Source organism: Lepidochelys kempii, chromosome 7 (genome assembly GCF_965140265.1).
Source record: "Lepidochelys kempii isolate rLepKem1 chromosome 7, rLepKem1.hap2, whole genome shotgun sequence".
Taxonomy (NCBI): domain Eukaryota; kingdom Metazoa; phylum Chordata; order Testudines; family Cheloniidae; genus Lepidochelys; species Lepidochelys kempii.
This window is the reverse complement of record NC_133262.1, coordinates 38,097,733-38,124,992: the sequence shown is the minus strand read 5'-3', so window position 1 is coordinate 38,124,992 and position 27,260 is coordinate 38,097,733. Positions and strand designations below refer to the sequence as shown.

Below are 27,260 nucleotides of genomic sequence, written 5' to 3'. Positions count from 1 at the left end.
GAAATTTAGAAGAATCCAGGAATCCTAGGACTGTTGCAATTTGGATAACTATAGATACAGCATGAATATTATGTATTAGACTCCCCAGTTCCCCTTTTCATATCCAGTCAGGAACACACAGTCGGTTAAAGCAACATCTTTGAAGCATTTATTTTGCTGTATGTTTTAAGAAGGTGGCACTCCAAGTGGAAACTTCTCTCTCACCCATTTGCCTCCATCAGTTGCTGTCTGTCCAGCACTTTGAGGATGTTGGGCCTGATTCTCCCCACATTTACACCAATGTAACTCCAGTTTGGGCCATGTCTTCAGCTGGTGTAAAACAAAGTAGCTCCATTGTAATTACACCAGCTGAGGATCAGGCCCGTTGAAGCTAGATGAGTTAATCAGCTGGCCCAGTAACTTCAAGTGAGTTACTCACTATATATGAGAGGAGGACTAGGCTCATTAAGTGCTAAATTTTATTTTTATTGTCTGAATACCAGTGAGAGAAATACTTTCAATCTGATTTCCTAATGCTTTGCCTCTGAGATGTTTCCCTAATATTTGAAGACAAAGAAATACCAAGTAGGTACCTAGAAAAATAAAGTGATTGCAAACAGTTAAGCAGCACATAAGTCAACTCTGGAAAGAAAAATATCACTATATAGCTAATGGGGTGGGGGAGAGACAGACACATTATTAAAAGCATCAAAGCTTCTTCAGACAGGATATTACAGTCACATTTTAAGCCTACATATGCTGCAGTATTTCCATTACAGATGTAATCACTTCTAATATTTAATCCCTCCTTCTCTCTTGTCCTCAAACCTTTCAATGGTGCAGTTAACCAAGAATGGTTAGACTTTGAACACTTGGACAGGTGGCCAGTCTGCCAAGAGATTTTTAAAGTATTATTGCTATACTCATTAAGATTCATGTCTAACATGAATGAACTCCCAGTCTGAAGGGTGCCCTTTGATAACAACCATTCCATTTGTCTGGTCATTAAATATATTAATTAATTTCCTGATATTAACATATGACAGAAATTGTTAAAATGTGTCGTATCAGTGAAAGCAACTCTCATACTAAATGCTCCTCTAGCTGAAATTTAAAGGAATTTTGACTTCTGTTAAAGGAATTTTGACTTCTGTTATCTAGATTTAAAAGAATTCCTCCTAATAGTTTTTTTTTTTTTTTTTACTCTTTCATCTGGAGAACATAATATGGTTTTACTCCCTCAGGGAACATGTCTACAAGTTCACAGATCAAAGCAGAACCAGACATGAACCATAAGACTCACTTTGAGTTCAGAGGCTTTTGAAATGAAACTCCAAATTTATTATAAAATAATGTTGTGAGATGTTTAAATCACTGAAAAGAAAAAAAATTTCTTTAGTGTGTGTGCACTTTTTGCATTCTTTAGCACGTGATAAAAACAATCAGAAGAGTTTTTCATTTTGCATTATTTGACATTATTTTGCATTAGCAAAGTTAGTATACTGGCAAATATCTCTATAGTAAATAACCTACATTGATATTATATAAGCTTCTACAAATTCAGTAACAGCCACAGCCATACTGGTGATTGCAATAATATTTAGTATTGACCCCATTCAGCATATTCAGACATGCTGTTTTATGTAGAAAATTGTATTAGATATCTGAGGCAAAATAAAAATATTTATTCAGCCATCCTGTTTTCTACCAAAAATGCTATTTTATCAGTGGCTGTAGTATTTGATCTATACATATAATTAATAATAAATCCCAAATTATCCTTTTACTGATGTAACCATTTAAAACCGAGTGGATTAGTACTCCACACAGATGTGAGAGTTCATGAAAGCAGATTCCATTGCAAGATCAGGGAATCAGGGTGAGCTTGTTATTTATGTTTAAGGTGCCTGAAAGTTTGTGTGTACTTCGCAGCTTTTTGTGTGTAATTTGCAGCTTTTTATATTTTGTTGACATTTGAAGGAGACAATTGCTATTTGAAAGTCCACAAGGTGCAGTCAATCTTTTAATTGTGGTCTAGTTCATTGTTGGATTGCATATCCCCTTTATATATTTATTTTGCCTCATTTCTTTAACAAGATTATTTCTAGAGCTGGTCAAAAATGGTAAGGATTGGCTAAAAATAATTGTTTTTGTATTCCAAAATTTTCATGAACATTTTCTGCTTTGTCAATGCAATTTCTTTTCCAGTATCTGGTTTTTAAATTAAAAAATCAGAACATTGCTAAGGAAACACTTTTTTCCATAAAAATTATCATTTTGGAAAAAAGGCTATTATTGCAAGCAAACAAAAAAATTGAATTAAAACTTTCCACCAGCTCTGTTAGTGACACAGCCTTCCAAAGAGACGCTCCACTCACATTTGCTAGAGCTGTTTTTTAAATATTTTCCTTCAAAATAAACAAAATGTAACTAAAATCACAGAAAGCTTATGAAGCTAACTGGTTTCTGTGCTAGCATGGTCTTAGCATGCCTGCTGTTTACCCATCTGTGTGAGTCCAGAGAGCTCCTGTGGTGTCAAGGATAGAAGTCAAAACGGAAGGGAGCAGGTGGGGAAGTTAAATCCCATATGTATCATAATTGTAACAGAAAAGTGTCAGTTTTTCTTACCACTTGGAATGATGATTTCGCCCCATGATTGGAGCCAATCCGTGGTGGTGAGAGCCACTTTGTAGATTTGGGCAGGTAGCCCCCATGCGGGGAGTGAGATCTGTGGGGATTAGGGAATGTAGGGGCAGCAATAAGGGAAAATAGCTCTCAGTATTGCCCATTTGGATAGTAGACAGCAGGCACATCAGCATCACATAGCTAACAATGTGCTACTATAGTGATGAGAACAACCAAAAATGCCTTGTGGTAACTTAATTTTGAGCCTTCCTTGATCCCTCTCTTGCTTCAGCTGTAGCCTTTGTGGTTTGATTACCTTTGCTACCCGCCTTCCACTCCCCTCTATTTCTATTGAGATATGGCATGTCATTTGAAATCCTGGTATCAGACTCCAGCGTTAAAGGAATCCTGCTCCTTTTAAAGATGCTGGTTCATTTTTGTAAAGCAAAGTCTTTTTTTTTAAATTGTTGTTTTTGTTCCTGTGGTCCACAAAGGATTCCACAGCTATGGAATCATGGGAAAACTTTGTGGTCCTGTTAATTGCAGGAGTGCCATTTGTACTGCTGTCGTCAAAGGTCTGCCAGCATTTCCATTATAAACCCAGTTGCAGTGGTTTATGGCTCAACCATAAAAATCAGTTGCTGCCTTATAACGTCCCAGCCAGGCAGTGATTTGTTTATTATTTTAAATTTGGGCGGTGGGGAAAATTTTCATTTTTTTAAAATATGAAGGTAATGAGTAAATAAAATTTAGGATAAGTGCTACTTTGTATTCTCATAATTCACAGCTTAATTTTTAAACTAAAACATAGCCAGCCATTAATTCATAATGTGTATGTGCATGCATGCTTTTGGCTAGTTGGAAACAAGGCTAATTAAAAAAGACTGATAAGGTACTGGAGATGCATTTAACTGCAGATTACTTAGACTGAAGTTCTCTAGAGAAACAATTTTATGTTTGTTAGATCAAAGATCAACTCTTGAAATGGTTCCTAAAAATGGATTCAAGTGAAAGAATTCCAAAGAAATGATTAGAAGTGTGAGCAACAGGAGTGATGTAGTGGTGGGAGTCTGCTATAGACCACCGGACCAGGGGGATGAGGTGGATGAGGCTTTCTTCCGGCAGCTCGCGGAAGCTACTAGATCGCATGCCCTGGTTCTCATGGGTGACTTTAATTTTCCTGATATCTGCTGGGAGAGCAATACAGCAGTGCATAGACAATCCAGGAAGTTTTTGGAAAGCGTAGGGGACAATTTCCTGGTGCAAGTGCTAGAGGAGCCAACTGGGGCGGAGCTTTTCTTGACCTGCTGCTCACAAACCGGGAAGAATTAGTGGGGGAAGCAAAAGTGGATGGGAATCTGGGAGGCAGTGACCATGAGTTGGTTGAGTTCAGGATCCTGACACAGGGAAGAAAGGTAAGCAGCAGGATATGGACCCTGGACTTTAGGAAAGCAGACTTCGACTCCCTCAGGGAACGGATGGGTAGGATCCCCTGGGGGACTAACATGAAGGGGAAAGGAGTCCAGGAGAGCTGGCTGTATTTCAAGGAATCCCTGTTGAGGTTACAGGGACAAACCATCCTGATGTGTCGAAAGAATAGTAAATATGGCAGGCGACCAGCTTGGCTTAACGGTGAAATCCTAGCAGATCTTAAGCATAAAAAAGAAGCTTACAAGAAGTGGAAGTTTGGACATATGACCAGGAAAGAGTATAAAAATATTGCTCGGGTATGTAGGAATGAAATCAGGAGGGCCAAATCACACCTGGAGCTGCAGCTAGCGAGAGATGTTAAGAGTAACAAGAAGGGTTTCTTCAGGTATGTTGGCAACAAGAAGAAAGCCAAGGAAAGTGTGGGCCCCTTAACGAATGAGGGAGGCAACCTAGTGACAGAGGATGTGGAAAAAGCTAATGTACTCAATGCTTTTTTTGCCTCTGTCTTCACTAACAAGGTCAGCTCCCAGACTGCTGTGCTGGGCATCACAACATGGGGAATAGATGGCCAGCCCTCTGTGGAGAAAGAGGTGGTTAGGTACTATTTAGAAAAGTTGGACGTGCACAAGTCCATGGGGCCGGACGAGTTGCATCCGAGAGTGCTAAAGGAACTGGCGGCTGCGATAGCAGAGCCATTGGCCATGATCTTTGAAAACTCGTGGTGAACGGGGGAAGTCCCGGATGACTGGAAAAAGGCTAATGTAGTGCCAATCTTTAAAAAAGGGAAGAAGGAGGATCCTGGGAACTACAGGCCAGTGAGCCTCACTTCAGTCCCCAGAAAAATCATGGAGCAGGTCCTCAAAGAATCAATCCTGAAGCACTTACATGAGAGGAAAGTGATCAGGAACAGTCAGCATGGATTCACCAAGGGAAGGTCATGCCTGACTAATCTAATCACCTTCTATGATGAGATTACTGGTTCTGTGGATGAAGGGAAAGCAGTGGATGTATTGTATCTTGACTTTAGCAAAGCTTTTGACATGGTCTCCCACAGTATTCTTGTCAGCAAGTTAAAGAAGTATGGGCTGGATGAATGCACTATAAGGTGAGTAGAAAGTTGGCTAGATTGTCGGGCTCAGCGGGTAGTGATCAATGGCTCCATGTCTAGTTGGCAGCCGGTGTCAAGTGGAGTGCCCCAGGAGTCGGTCCTGGGGCCGGTTTTGTTCAATATCTTCATGGATGGTGTGGATTGCACTCTCAGCAAATTTGCGGATGATACTAAACTGGGAGGAGTGGTAGATACGCTGGAGGGGAGGGATAGGATACAGAGGGACCTAGACAAATTGGAGGATTGGGCCAAAAGAAATCTGATGAGGTTCAATAAGGATAAGTGCAGGGTCCTGCATTTAGGACGGAAGAACCCAATGCACAGCTACAGACTAGGGACCGAATGGCTAGGCAGCAGTTCTGCGGAAAAGGACCTAGGGGTGACAGTGGACGAGAAGCTGGATATGAGTCAGCAGTGTGCCCTTGTTGCCAAGAAGGCCAATGGCATTTTGGGATGTATAAGTAGGGGCATAGCGAGCAGATCGAGGGACGTGATCGTCCCCCTCTATTCGACATTGGTGAGGCCTCATCTGGAGTACTGTGTCCAGTTTTGGGCCCCATACTACAAGAAGGATGTGGATAAATTGGAGAGAGTCCAGCGAAGGGCAACAAAAATGATTAGGGGTCTGGAACACGAGTTATGAGGAGAGGCTGAGGGAACTGGGATTGTTTAGTCTGCGGAAGAGAAGAATGAGGGGGGATTTGATAGCTGCTTTCAACTACCTGAGAGGTAGTTCCAGAGAGGATGGTTCTAGACTATTCTCAGTGGTGGAAGAGGACAGGACAAGGAGTAATGGTCTCAAGTTGCAGTGGGGTAGGTTTAGGTTGGATATTAGGAAAAACTTTTTCACTAGGAGGGTGGTGAAACACTGGAATGCGTTGCCTAGGGAGGTGGTGGAATCTCCTTCCTTAGAAGTTTTTAAGGTCAGGCTTGACAAAGCCCTGGCTGGGATGATTTAATTGGGGATGGGTCCTGCTTTTGAGCAGGGGGTTGGACTAGATGACCTCCTGAGGTCCCTTCCAACCCTGATATTCTATGATTCTATGATTATTTATTGATGTCTGCAGCACCATTCTGACGTGTAAAGGTGCCTTGCAGAAATACGAATGATATTTACACGGGAATCACCCATCATTGAAATGTGGCCATGACAAAACAGTTTCTTTCTGAAAGTGATAGAAAAAATATTTTTCCATATGCAGTCACTGGGGAATTTAAGTAGGCAGAATGCTGTCATCCCTACAGGTATTTTAGTTAGAATACAGAAAAAAACACCTCTTAAACTTGTGAGATGTGCTATAGGAACTTTAAAGGCCACAACCACTTAGGTTCTTTTAGCTTTACATCTCTGCTGATGAACAGAGCCTTCAACAGTATGGTGCTCTCTTGTATCATGCTGGGGAGTTTACTCAATCAGGACCCCATTCAGCACTTAAACACATGTAGAAGTCCCATTGAAGTTGGTGAAACTTCAGCATGTGCTTAAAACTGTGCATGTTTATGTTTTTACTGAATAGGGATCTATTTGAGCATGTGATTAAGGGTTTCAGTACCAGAAGCGGGATTTATCACCTGCTAATTTAAACCCACTTCCTGAAGCACTAGAATTTATTCCCCCAGTGTTCCCATGTGGTAAGGAGGAGAAAGTGTAACCATCCCAATATCCATCACACGCTAAGTATGAGTCAACAGTATAACATTGTTGCAAGAAAAGCAAACATCTTTCTTGGATGTATTAGCAGGAGTGTTGTAAACAAGACACGAGAAGTAATTCTTCCACTCTACTCCACGCTGATTAGGCCTCAACTGGAGTATTGTGACCAATTCTGGGAGCCACATTTCAGGAAGAATGTGGACAAATTGGAGAAAGGCCAGAGAAGAGCAACAAAAATGATTAAACATCTAGAAAACATGACCTGTGAGGGAAGATTGAAAAAACTGTGTTTCTTTAGTGTAGAGAAGAGAAGACTGAGAGAGGACATGATAACTTTTAAGTACATAAAAGGGTGTTACAAGGAGAAGGGAGAAAAACTGTTCTCCTTAACCTCTGAGGATAGGACAAGAAGTAATGGGCTTAAATTGCAGCAAGGGCCGTTATGTTGGACATTAGGAAAAACTTCCTAACTGTCAGGGTGGTTAAGCACTGGAATAAATTGCCTATGGAGGTTGTAGAATCTGCATCATTGGATTTTTAAGAGCATGTTAGACAAACACATGTCAGGGATGGTCTAGAGATAATACTTAGTCCTGCCATGAGTGCAGAAGACTGGACTAGATGACCTCTCGAGGTCCCTTCCAATAATCCTAATCAATAATCCTATGATTCTATGTTCCACGTCTCATCATGCCCACTTTCCTGCCTTCCCTCTGTTTTATTTAATGCTTTGTTTGTAATGCCTTACATCGTTAATGGATGTACTTTTATTTAGAACCAGACTAAACATATTTCCTAAAAAAGAAAAGGGACCAGTGAAATCCAGCAGTGTATTGAGTTAGAAAGAGGTGTCTCTTGAGGCATTGCGTAGGCTGGTATTAATTCCAGTCTAATGTAACATTCTTGATTATAATGATCTGGAACTAGTTGAGTTTGGTGTCTGAGAGGTCTGTAGTTTACAGTAGTGAAGGAATGTGCAGGGAAAGAGAAATTACTTTTGCTCCATAGAAGCAATGATTCATGCATTCATATAATGGGAGATCCAGCATCAGCCCCAACTTATGCACATGAGTGATGGATGCTAATAGAACTATTTACGTACCTAAAGCCATGCAAGACTGGGGCTTCTGTCGTTTGACTGGACAATAGAAATAGTTTACATGCTATGTTATGATTTGCATTGCAGTAGCATCTGGAAGGCCTAATCAGGGCTCTGTTATACTAGGTACTGCACAGTCCCAAAGTACTTACAGTCTATGCAAAGTAATTTGTTAGACATTTTTAACAGAAAAGCATTTGAGGTGGGATCTGCTGCTTAGAAGACAAAAGAATTGCAAAAAAATACAATTTATTATAGACATTTCATTTCATAAGCAAATTCGCTCCTGAAATACTTAGTATTTTACAGCTTTACTAAATAATGGGAACAAAGTGGGAAAAGTAAAAAAGTAATTTATATTAATTTGACGTGCATTAATGATGATAACCTTAGCGTGTAAGTTATGGGTCAGAAAACACATTATCGAGAGGCATAAAACAAGAGTTGGTGGCAATTCAAATGATGAAAGTGCAGTTGAGTCAAAATAAGGGACCCATAAAGTGTTGTATCAAAGATAAGGGTTGAGGATGGTAGGTAATTTAGAAAATAGATACAGTAATTCAATAAAGAATACATGTTCTTACATCAGTAAATAATATCTCTGTGGGCTGTGTGTTCCAGAGAATAGGACACAGGAAGGGGAATCAGACAAGGGTTCTGTTCCTAGCTCTCCAGTTGATTCACTATGTGACCTTGGCCAATTTACTTTACCCTTCTGTGTCTCATTTTCCCCTTTATAAAATGAAGATAATAATAGTAACTCAACTTCAGTGCTTTGGGAGTTATGGGTGAAGGGTGTTTAGTTACATGAAAAATTGAGATTTCAAAATTGTTTTCATTGCAAAGGGTTTGAAAATGGTACATTGCTTAATTTTTCAAAATTTGTTTTTGATTATTTTTAATTAAAAATAATCAAAAACTGTATTGAAATTTTAGGGGGAGTCACAGTGCCACAGGATCCGTGCTACATCCCAGCTTTTAACAGGTTCTTGGAGGTACCTCTTCAGTATGCCAGAGCCCCAAGAAGTGCCACTCTTCTTTAAGGGTAGGCTAAGTAGCTTCAACACCTCCAAGACTGAGCCTCTGGGCTCCAGCACTCCTGTTTCACACTGTGCGCTCTGCCCGCAAGTTCAACCAAGCTAGACTCCTGTTCAGGGACTTTCAGCCTCTTTGGGGATCAATGCACGTCAACATTTGCAGACACCAAGTAGCCTTTTCAAAACAAAGTAGCATTTATTAGTCAACTGGAATACAGCAGTGGGAAGTCCTTAGGTTAGCAAAGAGAAGCAAAGGTTAAGTTAGAGTTCGGACTGGAAAGCATCAGGGCTCCACCCAACCAACTTGCTATAGAAGCCATTTTGGCTCTCATAGACTTTAAAGTTAGAAGTGACGGTTGTGATCATTTAGTCTGACCTCCTGCATGCTGCAGGCCACAGAACCTCACCCACCTGCTCAGGCTGTCATTGCCAGGTTAGAGCTCCTATGTGTCCCAAGGCCAGCTCTTATCCTAGTCTCACCTCTTGGTCCATTGTTTTCCTCTTGCAGACGCATGCTCTGAGTTCAGAAATTCCTGTTGATAGGTGTCAGTTGTTCAGTCCTTGGGGTTCCCCTGGGCTTTCTGGATCCTCCACTGCTGTGGTTTAGTTTCAGCCAGTCCTTAATGACCTATTCATACCACCCCAGCCAGATACATGGTACAAACCGCTCACGTCTCCTCCTCTTCCCCAGGGTAGCATTTAGTCCTTCTATACTCATTGGGCTGGAATCCTAGGTCACGTAAGTCACTTGCATGCATATCATTCATAAAAATATTACAGAAAATTCCCATTTGATCACAGCAGGAAAATAGATTTGTTTATATTGATAATTTGTGGGGGGGAACCCCAAACAGTGGGTTTAAAAGATTTTGACCAGCTGTCGCGCTAAGTGTTGATGATATGTTTTGTTTAGTTCAGTTCCCAAATACTGCAAGACCAGGTAAAATCGTTAATGAGTTTAGTTACCCCCGAGTAACAGTGTACAAGTACAGCAGCTTTACATATAGAGAACTACCCTCCGCTGATTAAAACCTTAGTATAATAAAGTACTCTCAGTACATACTTAACATTAAGCATGTGTTTAAGTGCTTTGCTGAGTTAGGTCCTAAATGCAAAAATGAAGTCAAACCATTTAAATTAGTAGTAGAAAACGTTTAGCATTGCTTGCTTTTTATAGGCCCCTAAGTGGCCACACAGAATGGGGTGAGGATTGGGGGAGCCCCTTCCATGCCCCTTGATAGGATAAACAGGGAGCCAGGATCTGGCCAGAAGTCTTGGTTTTTTTAGAAAAAAAAAGTTTACAGTATCACCTGTTTTTCCAGAGGACATATCTCATTCTCATTGTGACCTGTTTTTTCTTAACTCTACACACACAAAAGCATGCCTCATTTGCATACAAAGTTTCTTTGTGCACGTACATGGTCATTTGAAAATACTTTGACTTCTAATTTAAGTATCTGTTAATGAACTAATCATATTTGGGTGTGTAAACGTGCACATTTAGATTTGAAAAGCAGGCTCTTAATGACCAAATTTGTTCCCAATAGGAAGTAAAGTCTATTGTCCCTTGGGACATCATTAGAAAAAGTAGCAAGTGTGTGTTTTTGTGCTGCTAAATTTTCACTCACAATTATGTAACAATGGCCAAAATCTGCCTAAATGTTGCATTTACAGTATATTTACAGTGTTTTAACATCTTTCTGCAATTAAAATGAACTACTCGGTTAAAACCAACTTTTAAATGCATAGTTCCTTCATAAAAGATATTACATTACTATTTTAATTCAATGGAATGACCAATTGCATTATTGGTGTCATAAATATAAAGGGAAGGGTAAACCCCTTTGAAATCCCTCCTGGCCAGGGGAAAGCTCCTCTCACCTGTAAAGGGTTAAGAAGCTAAAGGTAACCTCGCTGGCACCTGACCAAAATGACCAATGAGGAGACAAGATACTTTCAAAAGCTGGGAGGAGGGAGAGAAACAAAGGGTCTGTGTCTGTCTGTATGTGTGCTGGCCGGGGACAGAACAGGAATGGAGTCTTAGAACTTTTAGTAAGTAATCTAGCTAGGTATGTGTTAGATTATGATTTCTTTAAATGGCTGAGAAAAGAATTGTGCTGAATAGAATAACTATTTCTGTCTGTGTATCTTTTTTGTAACTTAAGGTTTTGCCTAGAGGGGTTCTCTATGTTTTTGAATCTAATTACCCTGTAAGATATCTACCATCCTGATTTTACAGGGGGGATCTCTTTATTTCTATTTACTTCTATTTTTTATTAAAAGTCTTCTTGTAAAACACTGAATGCTTTTTCATTGTTCTCAGATCCAAGGGTTTGGGTCTGTGGTCACCTATGCAAATTGGTGAGGCTTTTTATCCAACATTTCCCAGGAAAGGGGGGGTGCAAGTGTTGGGAGGATTGTTCATTGTTCTTAAGATCCAAGGGTCTGGATCTGTAGTCACCTAAGCAAATTGGTGAGGCTTTTTACCAAACCTTGTCCAGGAAGTGGGGTGCAAGGTTTTGGGAAGTATTTTGGGGGGAAGGATGCGTCCAAACAGCTCTTCCCCAGTAACCAGTATTAGTTTGGTGGTGGTAGCGGCCAGTCCAAGGTGTAATATTTTGTACCTTGGGGAAGTTTTGACCTAAGCTGGTAAAGATAAGCTTGGGAGGTTTTTCATGCAGGTCCCCACATCTGTACCCTAGAGTTCAGAGTGGGGGAGGAACCGTGACAATTGGGAATAAAAATGTGTGCTTAACATTTAATTGGCTGTTTCTGCCAAAAGGTTGCTGATATGAAATACTATTCAGATGTGTCAGGCTTAAATGTATTGCCATTGTCATCAGGATTATACTGATAGCATAAAACAACTTGGCTATGCATAGGATGTTTTGAAATTCTTAAGGTGCCTGTTGTTTTTTCCAGGATACTGACAATTCTATTTTAGCTCTGTGTATGAAGTGTTCCTACCTTTCCACATTGATTGCATCTTTCATTCCTTACTCCCAGATAGCAGAGAACAGTAGGCTGTCACTATCTAAAACATGAGATGCACAAAATGCCTTCTTTGGTTAAAAATAACCCTAATTGTACATATTTTCTTTTACTCTATTGTAGTTGTTGTTTGATATAATATACCCATTCACTTGCTTCCTGCCCTGCCCTGGAGTTTAAATTCAGAGAGGATGCATAGTCCAGGCTTTAGAGCAGTGAATTTGGAGGAACCAGCAGACCAGGGTTCTGTATTCCCAGCTCTGTGACTGATTTACTGCATGAAGAGTATGAAGTCACAATTGCTGTATTCAAAGATAATTACCCCCATTCAAGCTCACAAGAATCTCATAATGAAATTGAAATCCCAGCTGCAACTGGAGCTTGCAGCAGCAGAGGCCAGATTTCAAGGAAGAAACATTAGCTAGCTACCTTCTTGGCTTGTGTCAAAATGCCTCCCTGCAGTACACTATTAATTTAAACTTGGCCATTCTCAATAGAAGACACACAGCATTACATAAGAAATCCAGACTTCTATTGTAAGCCTTAAGGCCTTCAGTTCACATTTTCTTTCTATTATCATAGTCAACATTTGCTTTGGGGGGAAAAGGTAAATAAAAAAGAAACTCTATTATGCAACTTCCTACAAAAACAACTGTAGGGATTTTTGTTTGTTGGTTTTTTAGGAATATAGAAAAATCAGTTGGAGCAGCATTGACTCAGATGTGTTATTGAGGAGCAATACTGATTGCAAAGTTGTGCAATTCTAACAGATCTACTAAGCCGCTCAACAAAGCTTCTAAGGATTTTATAAAGAAGAAAATTAATGAATGGGTTACAACTGTAGTTATTAAAGGTTCCAACTATACTGTAAAAAGGGATGCCTAAAATTCCCCATTAAATTCTACAAGATGTCAGTGTGGATTTGATTTAAATCAAATTGATTTAAATCACTAGTCAGGAAGACTTGATTTAATCATGGATTTCTACATAAAAGTACATTCTTGCTGGTTGTTATAACCTTAACACATATTCTTCACAACTCAGAGAGAGATGTAGGTTTCATTTTTAGAAGGTACACAATATACATTTTCAAATGATTTATTTTGAAAACTTTTCAGATTAGTTTTACAGCTATATCAGAAAATGAATGATTGTTTGGTTATTTCATTTACTAAAGGTAATTGAAGCAGATATTTATGAAAGCATTGGGAGGTAACTATCTCCAATTCAACAGGTTAATAATTAATATTTGGAGGATTTTCTTGCCATGTTGTATTAGAAGGAGAACATCACCAGACAGACATTTTAAATTGTTTTATTTAACTAAAACTACGACATTATGTATTCTGGATTTTTTTCTTCAACCACAAACATATAATATTTTAACAAAACAAGCATATGCATTTTTGAATTTAGTTAAACATTCAAGTTTTTTAAAATCAGGTTTGTTTTTGTTAAAATTGTTTTTAACTAAAATAGTTAAATGAAATATTTTAAAAAAAAACACAAAAATTAAATCAACGATGTCAGCCAGGTCAAATGAGAAACTTAAAATATTGGCTTCTGCAGCTAACTCAGTCGTCTTCACCTTCGTTTTCCTGTTTGTTCATCATCTGGAAAAGAAAAACAAGCTTTCCTGCTTTTTCAGGTTCCAAACGATTTCTCAGTTTGAAATGAATTAGTCCAAAGGAAGAAAATATTCTTTCTACACTGGCAGAAGAAGCTACTGCTGTTAAAAGTGAGATTATCACTTCAACAGTCTCTGAATCCAAGTGCTTAAGTGACTTCCACTAGTTCACTCGTGTGACTTTCTTTAAAAGTCAGCAAACCTATATTTCTTGACTGGTTCACCCTTAACTCTGAAGTTTATTATAGTTGGCATTATGGAGGGATGATTGCTGGATGTCCATGTCATAGCCAACTCCTCTTCTTCAGCAGTTAAGGTTTGACCCTGGTACCGAGTATTGAGAATATTTGCAAGAAAATGAGCTGGAGATAGTGCTTGTCTCATTCGGTTTTTAATGCCTGTAATTTAACTCTGTCATTGCATATTTCTCTTTTTAAGATCTCACTCAGTTCCTTCCAAATTTCAAGAACATCAACAATAAAACAGCTATTTCCCTGCATTTTGTTCAAGGCTACAGAAATAGGCTTCAGGGTACTTGGCATGTGTTCAACATTTCTTTTAAGCCCAATGTTGAGAACTTTGGCTGTGACCGTGCCCATCTATTTTTTTCACGATTTTGTTCACAAACTATCATCAGATTAGGCCAGTTCTTGATATAGTGCTCAAAACAGTCCACTCCTGAGTTCCAGTGTACGTCTTGTGAGACAGTTAGCTTGATTCCTCCCACTTTTTTCAGAATAGCTGCTCCAAAGTGGTTGTTACGGAAGTATTTTGCAATTTCAGCAACATTAGCCTTTATTTCTGGAACACTGAAGTCTTTGGCTAGGAGGTGCATCAAATGAGCACTGCAACCGTATGTTATTAGCTTGGGACTCTCTTCTAAATAATTTCTTCTCATCTTGGATACATTTGCAGCATTTTCTGTGACCAAACTGCGTACTAGACATTTGATTTTTTTTCCACAGTTTGTTATGGCTTTTACTGCTACTTCTTGTAAGTATTCTGCTATGTGTGCATTTTCTGGTGTCTCAGTTGTTTCTGTAAGGAAGACATTCCCTTCTTCTTCTGTCACACAAGCACATACAACAGGATTATTGTGGACATTGCTCAACCTGTCAAGACTCAGGTTAACAATTTCAACCTCTAGACCTTTTGGACACTGCTCAATTTCTCTTTCATACACTTTATCCAGCAATTTGCCTGAGACATTTGCTCTATTGGGTGGACTGTATCCTGGTCTTAATGACTGAACCATGTTAATGAAGTGTGGGTTCTCAACCATACGGAAAGGAGAGTTTGTTGCTTAAACAAACCGGGCAATTTTTTCCTCAATTACCTCATTTTGTAATCTGCTGATTCTTATCACAAACTTATCTATGGTTGTTTCTGGATGATGGAGATTTTTTTTTCCTTTTTGCTACAGGTGATATACTGTGGCTATGTGACAAACGTGATGTGACTGAAACACTATCATTGGCAGATAACTCTGAAACTATAGAAAATGATGGTGATCTTGAAGGTGGATAGTCCTCAGAATCCTGTATGTTGTTGATGGATTCTCCTAAACAAAATAAGTCAATGCAGTTATTTAATTATTATTACCATAATGCTCATTTAGTATTACTCATTGCATTCACTGACACTCAGTACTACTTTAAAGGTAAAATTGTAAAAGAAATATTTGCCTATTTCACCTATTTATTTTGTATCACAACTGCATCTAAAATGATAGTACCATAGAGTAACAACTATATTTTTTGCTCAAACATGAGAATTCAAGAACAGTCCAGAAGGAAGACAGGCAGTCCTTAAGAAAGAAGTATGAAATAAAAACGTTTACCAACCTGAAGATCCTGCATGTTCAGGCATGTTCCTTTCATCATCTTCAACGCAGCTTCCTCCTAAGAAGGAATACTTCTCATGATGTTGTTTCGGAAAACCAGGCCTTGCATTTCTTTGTTGCACTGTTTGCATTTTGCACGCATGTCTGTCTTATCCACAGGTAAAGGAACTTCATTAAAATATTCCCAAATTGGGTTTCTTTTACAGCCTACTGCCATTATAGGTTTTCCCTTCTGTGAGAGAACTGTATGATAGATCTCAAATCAATGAAGGCTACACTCAGAGACCTCAAGACTTTTGGAATATGCTGCTCAAACAGTTTCACTTTTGTTTCTACTGCCTGTCCTCCCTTCTTCACATTTATCTCCAGACTTCTTCTTGTCCAGATCTATTCCACGCCCAACAATCTTCTGTTCATTCAACTTTTTGAAACTTTGCATTTTTAGAGAGAGGTAAGGGATTGACTCTGTGTACACAAATTTGCAGAGGGACAATAGAGTTGAGATCTGTTATTTCTCACATCTATATATTAATTATTTATTTATTTTAAAACATTTTTGCTGTTAACAAGCATGTTATCTCTGGACGCACAAATCCATAGTTTGAGAACTGCAAAACTAAGCATCTCTGATGGTATCTTCTAGACTGAGCATATGAGTTCCATAAAGTAGATAAAAAGATTAACCTAAATAATCTATACAGAAGCCCCTGGAACCCCATAAGATTGGGTCCCTAATCTATGAACTATTGGAACTCATTTACAAAACTTTTCTTAAACATTACATGAATACATTGTCTCTTACTATAGAATTAGAATTTATAATCCCTATTCCATGATGAGATATCTTTGAGCTATAATGTAGCTTTAGATAGGGTTTTTTTCCTCAAAATGCATTTTATCAAAAAGATCTGATTTTAAAAAATGGATTTTTTTAATTTAAATGTTTGTTTTTTTTAAATCATTTATTTTTATCCACCCTGCAAGATGTGGTGTAGAAGTGTACTATTCATTTCTGGCATTTTGCTTTATTCTCCCTTGGTTTGATGGGTTCTGAGAAAATATGAGTCTTCTCTCTTCCTCCCCTCAAACACACACACATGCAGAGCATGGTACGAACCAGTTTTGGTGATGGAGCACTGAAATCCATGAGAGATGAAGTGCCCTCTTTAACAAAGAGGATTTGGCTCTCATACTCTTCTCATGCTTTGAGATCACTGTCCTTATGAGCACCAAAGATTACCTGGCTTGCCAATCAAATATATAATGGGAAGCCCAGATGCTAACCCTGGGGTTTTAAGTTAGAAATTCAACTTACAGGTACAGAGAGTGCCATTAAAATCCAATCTCCACCCTCCCAGCTATTTGTAGTCACCTGGAGGAGATCTTCTGCCGTTGAATCTGAGCAGGCTGAGAGACATGAGAATGACTGTTATCAATGGAAGGTACACATCTTTCAGCATCTCTCCAAATCAAGTTCTAACTGGAGAGTGGCAAATGTTGTTTTTAATGCTACATGCTGTGAGGATAAAGGTCTTCTCTGTGTTTGGAATCCTAAACTGAGTTAGAATGTTGTGGGTGTATCTTTATTATGAAGAAGTTTTTTCTCAGCAGAGCTTTGCAATAAATGAAGTTTCAAACTTCTTCAGATAATTTTTTTTATCTTCTGAAATTGGAATGTAGCTTTTGATTATGCAATTATCTAAGATGTTGTACGGGCATGTTATTCATAATGTAGCCCAGCTCTGTTTAAACAAACCCTTGGGTTCAAGTTAAATATCTGAGCAATCCATGGATACTTCTAAAATATCTGCATGGGAAGAGCTGTTTGACTGCATTTTTTGTTGTGTTGTATAAACTAAAGCTACATGGGACAGAGAGTAGTGTAACATAGTAACGATTATGTTCTTGCAAACGTCAGTTTGACAGATGAAGATATGCAGGCAAGTTTAAACCAGGATGAAAAAAGTTCTAATGAATCCTGAACAGCTACTTCAGAAGTTATTTTCATGAATATTAAAATGTTCATGACGTCAATGGTCAGTTAAATTAATATTGTTTTTCTTTTCTTCCCCTCTTAGTTAACACTGCCAACGTTTCCTGTTGTCGTGAAGATTGGACATGCTCATTCAGGCATGGGAAAGGTGCAGGTGCTATTTATATATACATGATAGGGGTTTTCTGGTGCTAGTCTACATTTTAATTGTCTAAATATTAAAATATATAAACTTCTCCACAGTAGGTGTTAAAACTTGTGCACTGGCCAGATTCCAACTCAGGGTCCTGATTGTGCAAAGCGTTACTTGGGTCCCTATTCAGGACAGTACTAAAGCATATGCTTACATCCCCAGACATCTTAAATTCTGACCTTGAGAGAGGGACTTAACCACATGCTCAAATGCTTTCCTGAATCAGGGCCTTATATGATAATTCTGTTGCCTGCAGCAGAACTACCTGAAAAGTCAGGTTTATAAGCACAAGTAAAGATTTGCAGGTCTGAGAATCTGGTGAATAAATTCTCCTACAGCTTTCTAAATTCCCACAGTAGTTTCAATTGGATACAGTATTTTTCTTCATTTCCTGTCCTGTAGAGTTGCACACACTCGCTGCATTCAATCCAGAGGCAACTGCATTTCACTGGTGGGTGAAGCAATTTCTGTATCACTTACATCTCACAATGGTGGTTTGATTGTATAGCTCAATTATGCTTCCACTGATGTCAATGGGTGCAGGTACTCAATTGGTAGACATTTCCAAAGTGCTAAGAGATCTTCAGATGAAAAAGGATTGAACAACAGCAAAGTGTCATCAAATGACACTTATCCCCTTGGATTTCCAAAAATTCTATGAATGAAATATCAGCCATTGAATAGTAGAAAATTGATTTTTGTCATTTAAAATATTTTAGTCAATAAATGTGCAATCTTTGCATTTCGGATTTGTTAAGGAAATTATTTAATTTCCTTGATATTTAACATTTTGCATAGCTCTGAGCCTCCTGTACACAAGAAACCTCACCTACTACAAAAATTATGGACACAAACAAATATCCCATGACTGAACAACGTAATTGCTTAAACATCCTTACTAGGAGTTGATTGGCTTAAGCAACCAATCTCTCTTTTTAAGAGGTCTATAAAATATACTTGAATTTAAAAAACAAAACCAGGAACCTTATTATCTTCTCCACATTGTTACTTTACCATCCTGGATGTTCTTACTATGTTGATTTGGGGAAAGTTTATCAACACCTCTTTGTATGAGGATTTTTTAATCTTAGTAACTCCATTATTCCTCCTCTCCCACCTACATTGGTTCTTTAATGGGATTTTTTCTACACCATCTAACTTTTTCCATATATTCATAATTTTCCCACCATAGTGGCCAAATACTGTTCTTAAATATATGCATGCAACTCCCACTTAAGTGTTTATACCATAACATTTTTTCAAGACTTTGGCATTAGTACATTGGGAACCACTGCTATAGATAGATACAAACTTGTTCCGCCGCTTGTGCAGGGAAAGCCCCTGGCGGGCCAGGCCAGTTTGTCTACCTGCCACGTCTGCAGGTTTGGCCGATCGCGGCTCCCAGTGGCCGCGGTTTGCTGCTCCAGGCCAATGGGAGCTGCTGGAAGCAGAGTGGGCTGAGGGACGTACTGTATTTACACAGATTCCGAACCATCACCATTAAATTTGGCCTATAAAATGTTCCAGTTTGTTGGATAACATTTTCGTTTAAATCCAAAAGTTGATGGAAATGGCTAAAGTTGTGATAATATAATGGGCTGCTTTGACATCAAAGCTACAGGCTTTGAATCCAGGCACTTATAGTTAACATTGAGCTTGGTCCAATTCCCACTGAGTCAGTGGTGAAATTCCCATAGATTTCAGTTGGAGCAGGATATGCCCCACTGTGCAAGTTACTGCACTCACATTCTTCTGATATACAGGGTTACACCTTAAAAAACTATGGACTCATCCTTCAAGATATTGATCTATTTTTGTCAGATGATGTGTTCCCTCAGCATTTATTGAGCCTCAGTTCAGTTCAGAACACTTAGGACCTTGGAGGACTGGTTCCTGACTATCAAAACATTTTTAAAACAAGATTGATGTAAAGTTTGTGTACACCCAACACATGCTTTTACACACATTCAGTTTTCACATTATCCCTCAAAATCTTCATTAGTATGCCTGTCACCTTATTTAAAAGTACAACACAGATACTAAATACCCAGTAGGTGTATTTACTTATCTCAAAATTAAATATGAAGTCCTATAAGCAACCATTTGTGTTTCAGGTTCTAATGAAGATTCCTGAAGGCCAGAAAGAGCTGAACCATATTGGATTAAGACTATAGAATTCAATCCTTTAAAAAACATCTCCCAGTCTGGTGAGATGTCTTGACACATAATGGTATAAACAGACTTCAAAATTCATGGGCAGATAATGCAATTAGGTTTTTCTTGTTTGGTTTGGTTGGGCTTTTGTATTCCTTTCCTTCCTTCCTTCCTCTTATTATAACTGATCCATCCCACACAGAAGTACTGTTCACTGCATCCTTAAAACTAAAATGCCAAAATGCTACAATAAATTACCTATAAAGAACTATTCCTAGAGATCGTTTATGTGACACAGAAATAAACATCAGTATTTTAAAAGGGTTTCCAACAAACAAAATGTAATGTCGATACTTGATGATTGCCTTCTACAACAGTGAAGGTTACATTTCTGGCTAGAAATTACACAGCTTATTGCAGGAATATTTTTGCCATATTCTAGTTTTGACAACTATAGCTTTTTTTACAGATCAGATAAATTATCCATTCTTTGTTTTGTAAGCTGACACTATAAAAAGTAATATTTCTCACAGGAGTCATTTGCAATTGCATTTTACACTACATGCTTAACTATTCTTGTTGTTTTTCTCTTCCTCCTGCTGTTTGTGTTATGACAACAGGTTAAGGTAGACAACCACTACGATTTTCAGGACATAGCCAGTGTGGTAGCACTTACCCAAACCTACGCCACCACTGAACCCTTCATAGACTCCAAATACGACATCAGGATCCAAAAGATAGGCAGTAACTACAAAGCATACATGTGAGCCAAAAAATATTTCCTTTTATTTTCTGATTTCAATATTTACAAAGCAGCACCAAAGTTCACTTGATTGAAGTCTAATGCCTCTTTTTAAATAGTCCCTTATTATCAGCACTTCTGGGAGGAAGGTATTTTAGCCTTTTTTAAATTTGTTGATGGACATTTTCAATTATTTCAAAAGCTTTTAAGTGTTAAAATATCTCAGCTGTTTCATGTTTATATTAATAATGCATTTTGTTGAACTCTGTTTGTTACAGAAATAACAATGGAAATGCTCTGAGAGAATAAAATAAATGATATTTCTAATGGAAAGCATACAGAGGTTATAAAAAATGGAAATTAAAAGGGGTCTTGTGGAGAGGACAAAATGGACTTTACTTCAAATGGTTTAAAAGATGGCAAAGTACTTCCTAATTATTTTTTGGAGGGAGAAAAGAGAAGGGAGTAATTAAACACATGCTTAGGACATTGCAGAATGGTTACCTACAACTCCCATGTGGGTCAACTCTTCCACAGCAATTTCTCAAAATAGTTTCAGGGAACCAACAACAAGAAGTGGGGTCTGATTGTTTTATAGGTGACTTTTTAAATCCCTTCAGCAACAAGACCCAATTTTATTATTAAAAATCTTTGAGACAACTTTAGGTCATTTTCATTCACAGAGAGACCTGAATGTATAACTCTTGACTAATGGCACAGAATATTTCATTCTAACTGCAACTGATATAACTGAGGCCCCAATCTTGCAATGACCTTTAGACAGATGTACATAGAGCTCTTCTGATGTCAGTAGAGCTTGAAGTGGGTGCTCACAGCTCTGTCTTTCCAGGGGTCATTGCATGATCTAGACATAAATTTGTTACCCATAATTCAGTTGTTGATGCAATGGACACAATATATGTAGTATGCACCAAGGGATTCCCATATTTTTGGAAAGGTGAAGGAATTCTTGTACATTAATTTTTTTTATTTATTGCTATATTTGAGCTAAAGTACAGCCTAACTCCTAATTTTTATTGGGCAAACCAGAAACACTGAGATTAACACAACTCTACCATTTGTTTCAGAAAATGCTGCATTAACACACAAAGTATTGAATTATGCAAGAATACAAAAACACAGGAAAAAGAAACAAATAGCAAATGAACTTCTGTAACAGAAAATACTCACTGGGACCAAAGCTGGGTCTCTTGGAAATCCTTCCCGAAGATAATTCTTATAATAAAATTTCAGCAAAATGTCAATAAAGTGCTTTAAGCATTTTTACAAAATCTTCAGCTACAGTTACCAGTTTTAAGGTAGATGCTTAAGAATTTGAAAACAACCATAACCCTATATGAAAACAACTGTGGCCCGATACAACTTGTACCCATCGGACCTCCTTATCAGTATCTTTCAACTGGTGGCTCCGAAAGAGCACAGTTTTAGCAGTAAGGTACAACTGCTGAATGGTTATGACACAAACCACTGCAGGACCAGCAGAAGCAGAGTCCGTATGAGCAATTTGATGGTTCAATAGTACAAGGTGGTGAGCTGCTCCTTCTTTGAGGTGTTGCACCTCATCAACAGTGAAGTTGATGGGAGTTTAAAGCACTCTGTGCTTCACAGCACTGAGCCCTAGATTTGTTGGATTGACTGAAGACCAGAATTCTCTTAGGAGTCTCACTCATGCTATTTACCACATTTAACGCTTTTTTTTTTCCACTCTGAAAATGCAAATAGGAAAACAGACCTCAAAAACTGAATTAAAATGGTGGTATGTTCCTCAGACTTTTTTTAAAATCTCCATTTTCTCCAAGGTAGGGAATTGTGTCTGAACACTGTGAGCCTAGCTGTTATTCCCCTAGATTCTTATGAAGAAATATTAATCTATTGCTATATACTCTAAAGCAACATGAAAAACAGGCGATTTACCAAATCACTGTACAACACCTCATATGCATTCATATAAGTTTTGTCAGTAGTATCTTGTTCTACAGCTGGTTCTCATTTTCTGCTATGACACAGAAACAGAGTACTTAAAGAGCCACCACAGAAAATACCAGCAAAACATTTGTTTTTGTAGTTTAAAAAGTGTTATTAAGAGCTTCTGTGTTGTAATTCTGTGGGAAATTGTGGTATAATCTGGATCCATGACTCACAAAAAAAGGGATGTTTAACATTTGTCAGTGGCGATTATAGACAAAATGCAGTGTTGGATCACTCCAAATACCACAGCTCCTCAAAAGATTTCATGACACACACACAACTACCAGTACAGGATTCATTACATCTGACTTCAAGGAAATATAATTAAAAAGGGTGGAGCACAATGAAAACATACACATATGTACAAAAGTACCAACTAATCTTAAATCCCCACCCTCTCTTTCCAAAAGCAACACACATTGAATTCATAATTCTCTGACCAAAAGAACAACAAAACTAATGTGTAGTGTTCACATCAGTCTAAAGTAATAATCTGTACTGTAGTATCAAAACACCACATCAGCATTGCAAGTACAGTGTATGGTAATTTATGTACCTCTTCATGGAGAGAAGTCACTGGCCAGAATAGAAATGCAAGTGATTTTTCATCAAACTGGAGGGGAGTAAAAGCCTTTTATACTTGAGCTAGTAGAAAGTGTTATATTAATCTCTCATTCTTTGTTTCTTTTAAGACATTGCTTCTCTTCAAACTTCACAAAGATGGATATGAGCTGAAAATACATGATAGGCACAAGTGTAATGCACTCTAATGTGCTAGGACTTGATTCCCTGATTAATACATAATTAGTACATCTGTTTGTTCAATTAATATATTTTAAAATCTTTTACTCTGTGGATTGATACCTCTTCCCAAGCTCATAATTAGGTTTATAGAAAGATGGAGACAAGCCTAGTGCCACTGTAATTCACTCTCATAAATTACAGGTGTTGCTGTTCTTTTGCCAGCAGGAAACAAAAGGTCATAATTTAGACTGTTTGTATCCTTTGCCCATTTCTAATACAGTCTTTACAATTACAGAGTGCATTCCTCTTCTCTGTACTGTTCATCATCGTTGATTTAAAAAGCCAAAATGTTATAAAAGGTACTCATTTATAAAATATAGTGGTGATGATGATGATCTATTATAGACACCAAAAGAGAGATGGTAAATGATAGCTTTTGTTAATGAGCTTTAAAATGACATCATTAGGAATAAAAGATAAATTAAATTACATTAAATTAGAGAAGGGTCCAGAATCAGGGCCTGAAGCTAAATCCAGATTTCACAGGTAGAGTCTATCTTGATTAGGGTCAAACTGGAACAATGACTCTGAACAGTCCTGAACCTTGGAGTGGTTCAAAATATGCATCTGAATATCACTGTTAGGGCCTAACTCTATAATTGGCTAAAATGAAAGTTTGGAATGGATTTGATATCTGGACGTGAAGCTTTCTTTGTCTCCTGTTATTTGCTATGCATTTAGAATTAGTTCACAATGTTGGTGCATCCATACTCACCCCTGGTAGCTGCAATTTCATAATAGTCTTACTGATCTCACCACTAACCAACAGTTGTCACAACAGTTATGAAAGTGAACAGGCAACAAGGCATGGGGAACTGCCATTATCATACTTTATAAAATGTATGCATGATGTTTTACTGAGACTTATGTTATCAGTTGAATTCTTCACAGTGTGGACATTATATGGTAAGCAGCAGGAGGAGAGAAACAGAGGTAACCATTGGTATCATAGTTGTGTGAAAATAAGAGCAACTTAAGACAGATGGTGAAGATATCTGTTCAGTTTATTGACAATAAATGTAAGTGTGCAATAGGTACTCAGTTAATATTGTGTCTGTAATTTTTTTTATCTCAGGAGGACTTCCATATCTGGAAACTGGAAGACAAACACTGGCTCTGCAATGTTGGAACAAATCGCTATGTCAGATAGGTAAGTGTAGCCTCATGTATGGACTAATTAGAAATTTAAATAATTTTCATTTTAAATTAATTAAAAATTCCCATGGCTGATGTTAGTGCAAGTAGTGTTAACTGAAGGTCCAAGAGTTCCTTTTGAAAAATTCATTGAGATAATATGGCCAAGGTTTTCCAAATAGTGAGTGCCTTAAAGGTAAGCTCCCACATCCTTATTTAGATTCCTAAATCTAAATCTATGCACTCACCGTCAAGCCAGTCAGGATTCTATTCAGGCACTTTACCACCACAGCATTAGTCGACTAGTCATTTCTTCTGATGCATTTCTCCTCTTCTCCCCAGCAGACTTCTCCTCCTGGTATATTGTACTTTTTCTCTCCTTCATCCATCCATATATTTTTTTTAGCTTGGGCAAAGTTTCTTTTCCTGTGCAACCAAACAGGTTGGTCTTAATTTCAGACACACAAAGCATTTTCTTCTTTGTAGCCCTGCTGAATGGCATATTCTTTCCCTCTTGAGACCTCTACACTACACTAAGTTTCTTCTCAGCTGCTGGGATGTACTGAGGTGTCTCCCATGACACCAGTCCAGGTGTTTTGTTAGGTTCACCACTGCTTCCTTCTTCTACCCATCAAGCAACCCTTCCTACAGCCCTATCAAGCTCTTTCTTCCCTTCCATACCAGTTTGAGCTTAGCCCCAGTACTCTGATATTGCTCACTTTTGTATGTTCCTCAGCTGTATCTAGGCCTCTGTCCCCTGAAAACAGAGTTCTGGAGTCTTACTGCGGCTGTGAGATTTTTCTTCTTTCTACTTCTGTAACTGTTGCCATTGTTTGAAGGTAAACAAATTATGCACAGTAAAAATGTCCTATCCTTGTTTTCATGATGCTAAAAGATCTTCACCTTTTTGTAGTGTGGTTAGGTGGTGAAAAGGTAAAATAAAGTTTCTTCACTAATGATAACATTTTTCCCTTCAGTTTCTCTGAGTCTGGAAGCTACAGTCACGCATTCCCACTTGTGAATTGACAGACACAGGAAAGTCAGCCTTTTCTACAAGGATGAAAACAAAGTGAGATGAGGAATGACAGCTCCCTGCTGTCCAGCGCCTGCCCCCTTCCAGCTAGACCAGGGGTGGGCAAACTATGGCCTGGGTGCCGCATCTGGCCCTTCAAATATTTTAATACAGCCCTCAAGCTCCTGCCAGGGAGTGGTGTCCGGGGCTTGCCCTGCTCCATGTATGACATGGCTCTGTGCAGCTCCCAGAAGCAGCAGCATGTTCCCTCTCCAGCTCCTATGCAGAGGGGTAGCCAGGGAGCTCTGCACTCTGCTCTGGCCCCAAGCGCTGCCCCCACAGCTCCCATTGGCTAGCAACTGTGGCCAATGGGAGCTGCAGGGGAGATGCCTGCAGATGGGGCAGTGCGCAGACCCGCCTGGGCATGCCTCTGCATAGGAGCTGGATGAGGGACATACCACTGCTTCCAGGACCTGCTTGAGGTAAGCACTGCCTGGAGCCTGCACCCCTGACCCTCTCCTGTACCCCAACTCCAGGCCCCAGCCCTGATCCCCGTCCCACCCTCCGAACCCCTCGGTCCCAGCCCAGAGCACCCACCCCAGAGCCCTCAACCCCCTCCACCCGTACCCCAACCTGGAGCCCCATCCCACACCTGAACTCCTCATTTCTGGCCCACCCCAGAGCCTGCACCCACAGCTGAAGCCCTCACCCTCTTCTGCTCCCCAACCCCTAATTTTGTGAGCATTCATGGCCTGTCATACAATTTCCATACCCAGATGTGGCCCTTGGGCCAAAAAGTTTGCCCACCCCTGATGTAGACAGATCCCTCAGCATGGCAGTGATAGCTCTGTACTCTGAGGGGGAAGTGAAAGTGAGCTGAAATGCTCCTCTGTCCTTTCAGAAAGTGAGGCTACATCTTCCCTGACCAAAAAAAAAAGTGTGTTTACACGTATTAGCTATCCCACAATAAACACATAGTGGAGACTAGGCACTTTTATATTACTGTGAAGTAAATTAGTCATCCCCAGGTGGGAGGGAGGGGATGGAAGTATAGTGCTGACCTCACCTAGCTACCACTAGAAGTGGTAACACTAGAAGTGGTTTGTCTCCACTTTGGATTTTACAGAGAAATAACTATCACACATTAGTTATTGCACTATAAAAATATACCTTTGTGCCAGCAAAGACAAGGTTATAAATAAAATGTAATGTAAGAGGTAATGTGCTTAAGAGTCTAAAAAGGGCCTAACTTACTATATTACACTATCTAAAATATTTGAGGTAAGGAACACAAAATCAATAGAACACTCCATATAGAAAAGTCTTATAAAATATAATAGTTTAATGGGCATTAAACCAAAATAGTTCCAGAAATGTTATTCCAAAACCCGACAGAATTTAGCAGATAATTATATCCTTTCTATAGCTTTTTTGAAACATCCTTTAAAATTCTATTGTCCATTCTCATTGTGTTGGTTTACTTTTAAATGATTTCTTCATAACCTATCACTGACCATGTTGAATACATTTATGGACAGTAAAATATTGAAGATAAAGACACTCCCATGTTTCAAAACAGATATTAGCTTTCCTGATAGAATAGTAAGAATAGCCAGAATTAAGAAGCAGCGGAGCCAGTGTCAGGCAACAGTTACGTAACAGCGTATTTGGAGCTCTGCTCATGTACACAGATTTAGAGTGGCCCCAGTTGTCTACCTCACTTTGGCTCCTTGGCACCACTCCAGCAGCAAAGAAGGTTCCGAATTTGGCTAGATCTCAGCAGCTGATGATTTAGCCTTTTGGGGAGTCCTTGGCTGGTGTAGAACCAGCATAAGTAGCTGCACC

At 38.8% G+C, this 27,260-nt stretch overlaps 1 protein-coding gene across 8 annotated transcripts in view; it reads left to right on the top strand.

Moving 5' to 3' along the window:
* SYN2 (synapsin II) overlaps positions 1-27,260 on the top strand; it is a 442,912-nt gene that overhangs the window by 353,397 nt on the left and 62,255 nt on the right. For 6 of the 8 annotated variants that reach the window (XM_073352278.1, XM_073352281.1, XM_073352286.1 and 3 more), the window contains 3 exons: positions 17,473-17,541; positions 20,355-20,497; positions 24,345-24,419. In XM_073352278.1, coding sequence (XP_073208379.1) covers positions 17,473-17,541; positions 20,355-20,497; positions 24,345-24,419 — 287 coding nt within the window. The remainder of the gene's footprint in view (positions 1-17,472; positions 17,542-20,354; positions 20,498-24,344; positions 24,420-27,260) is intronic. The other 2 variants (XM_073352279.1, XM_073352282.1) reach the window with 1 other exon arrangement.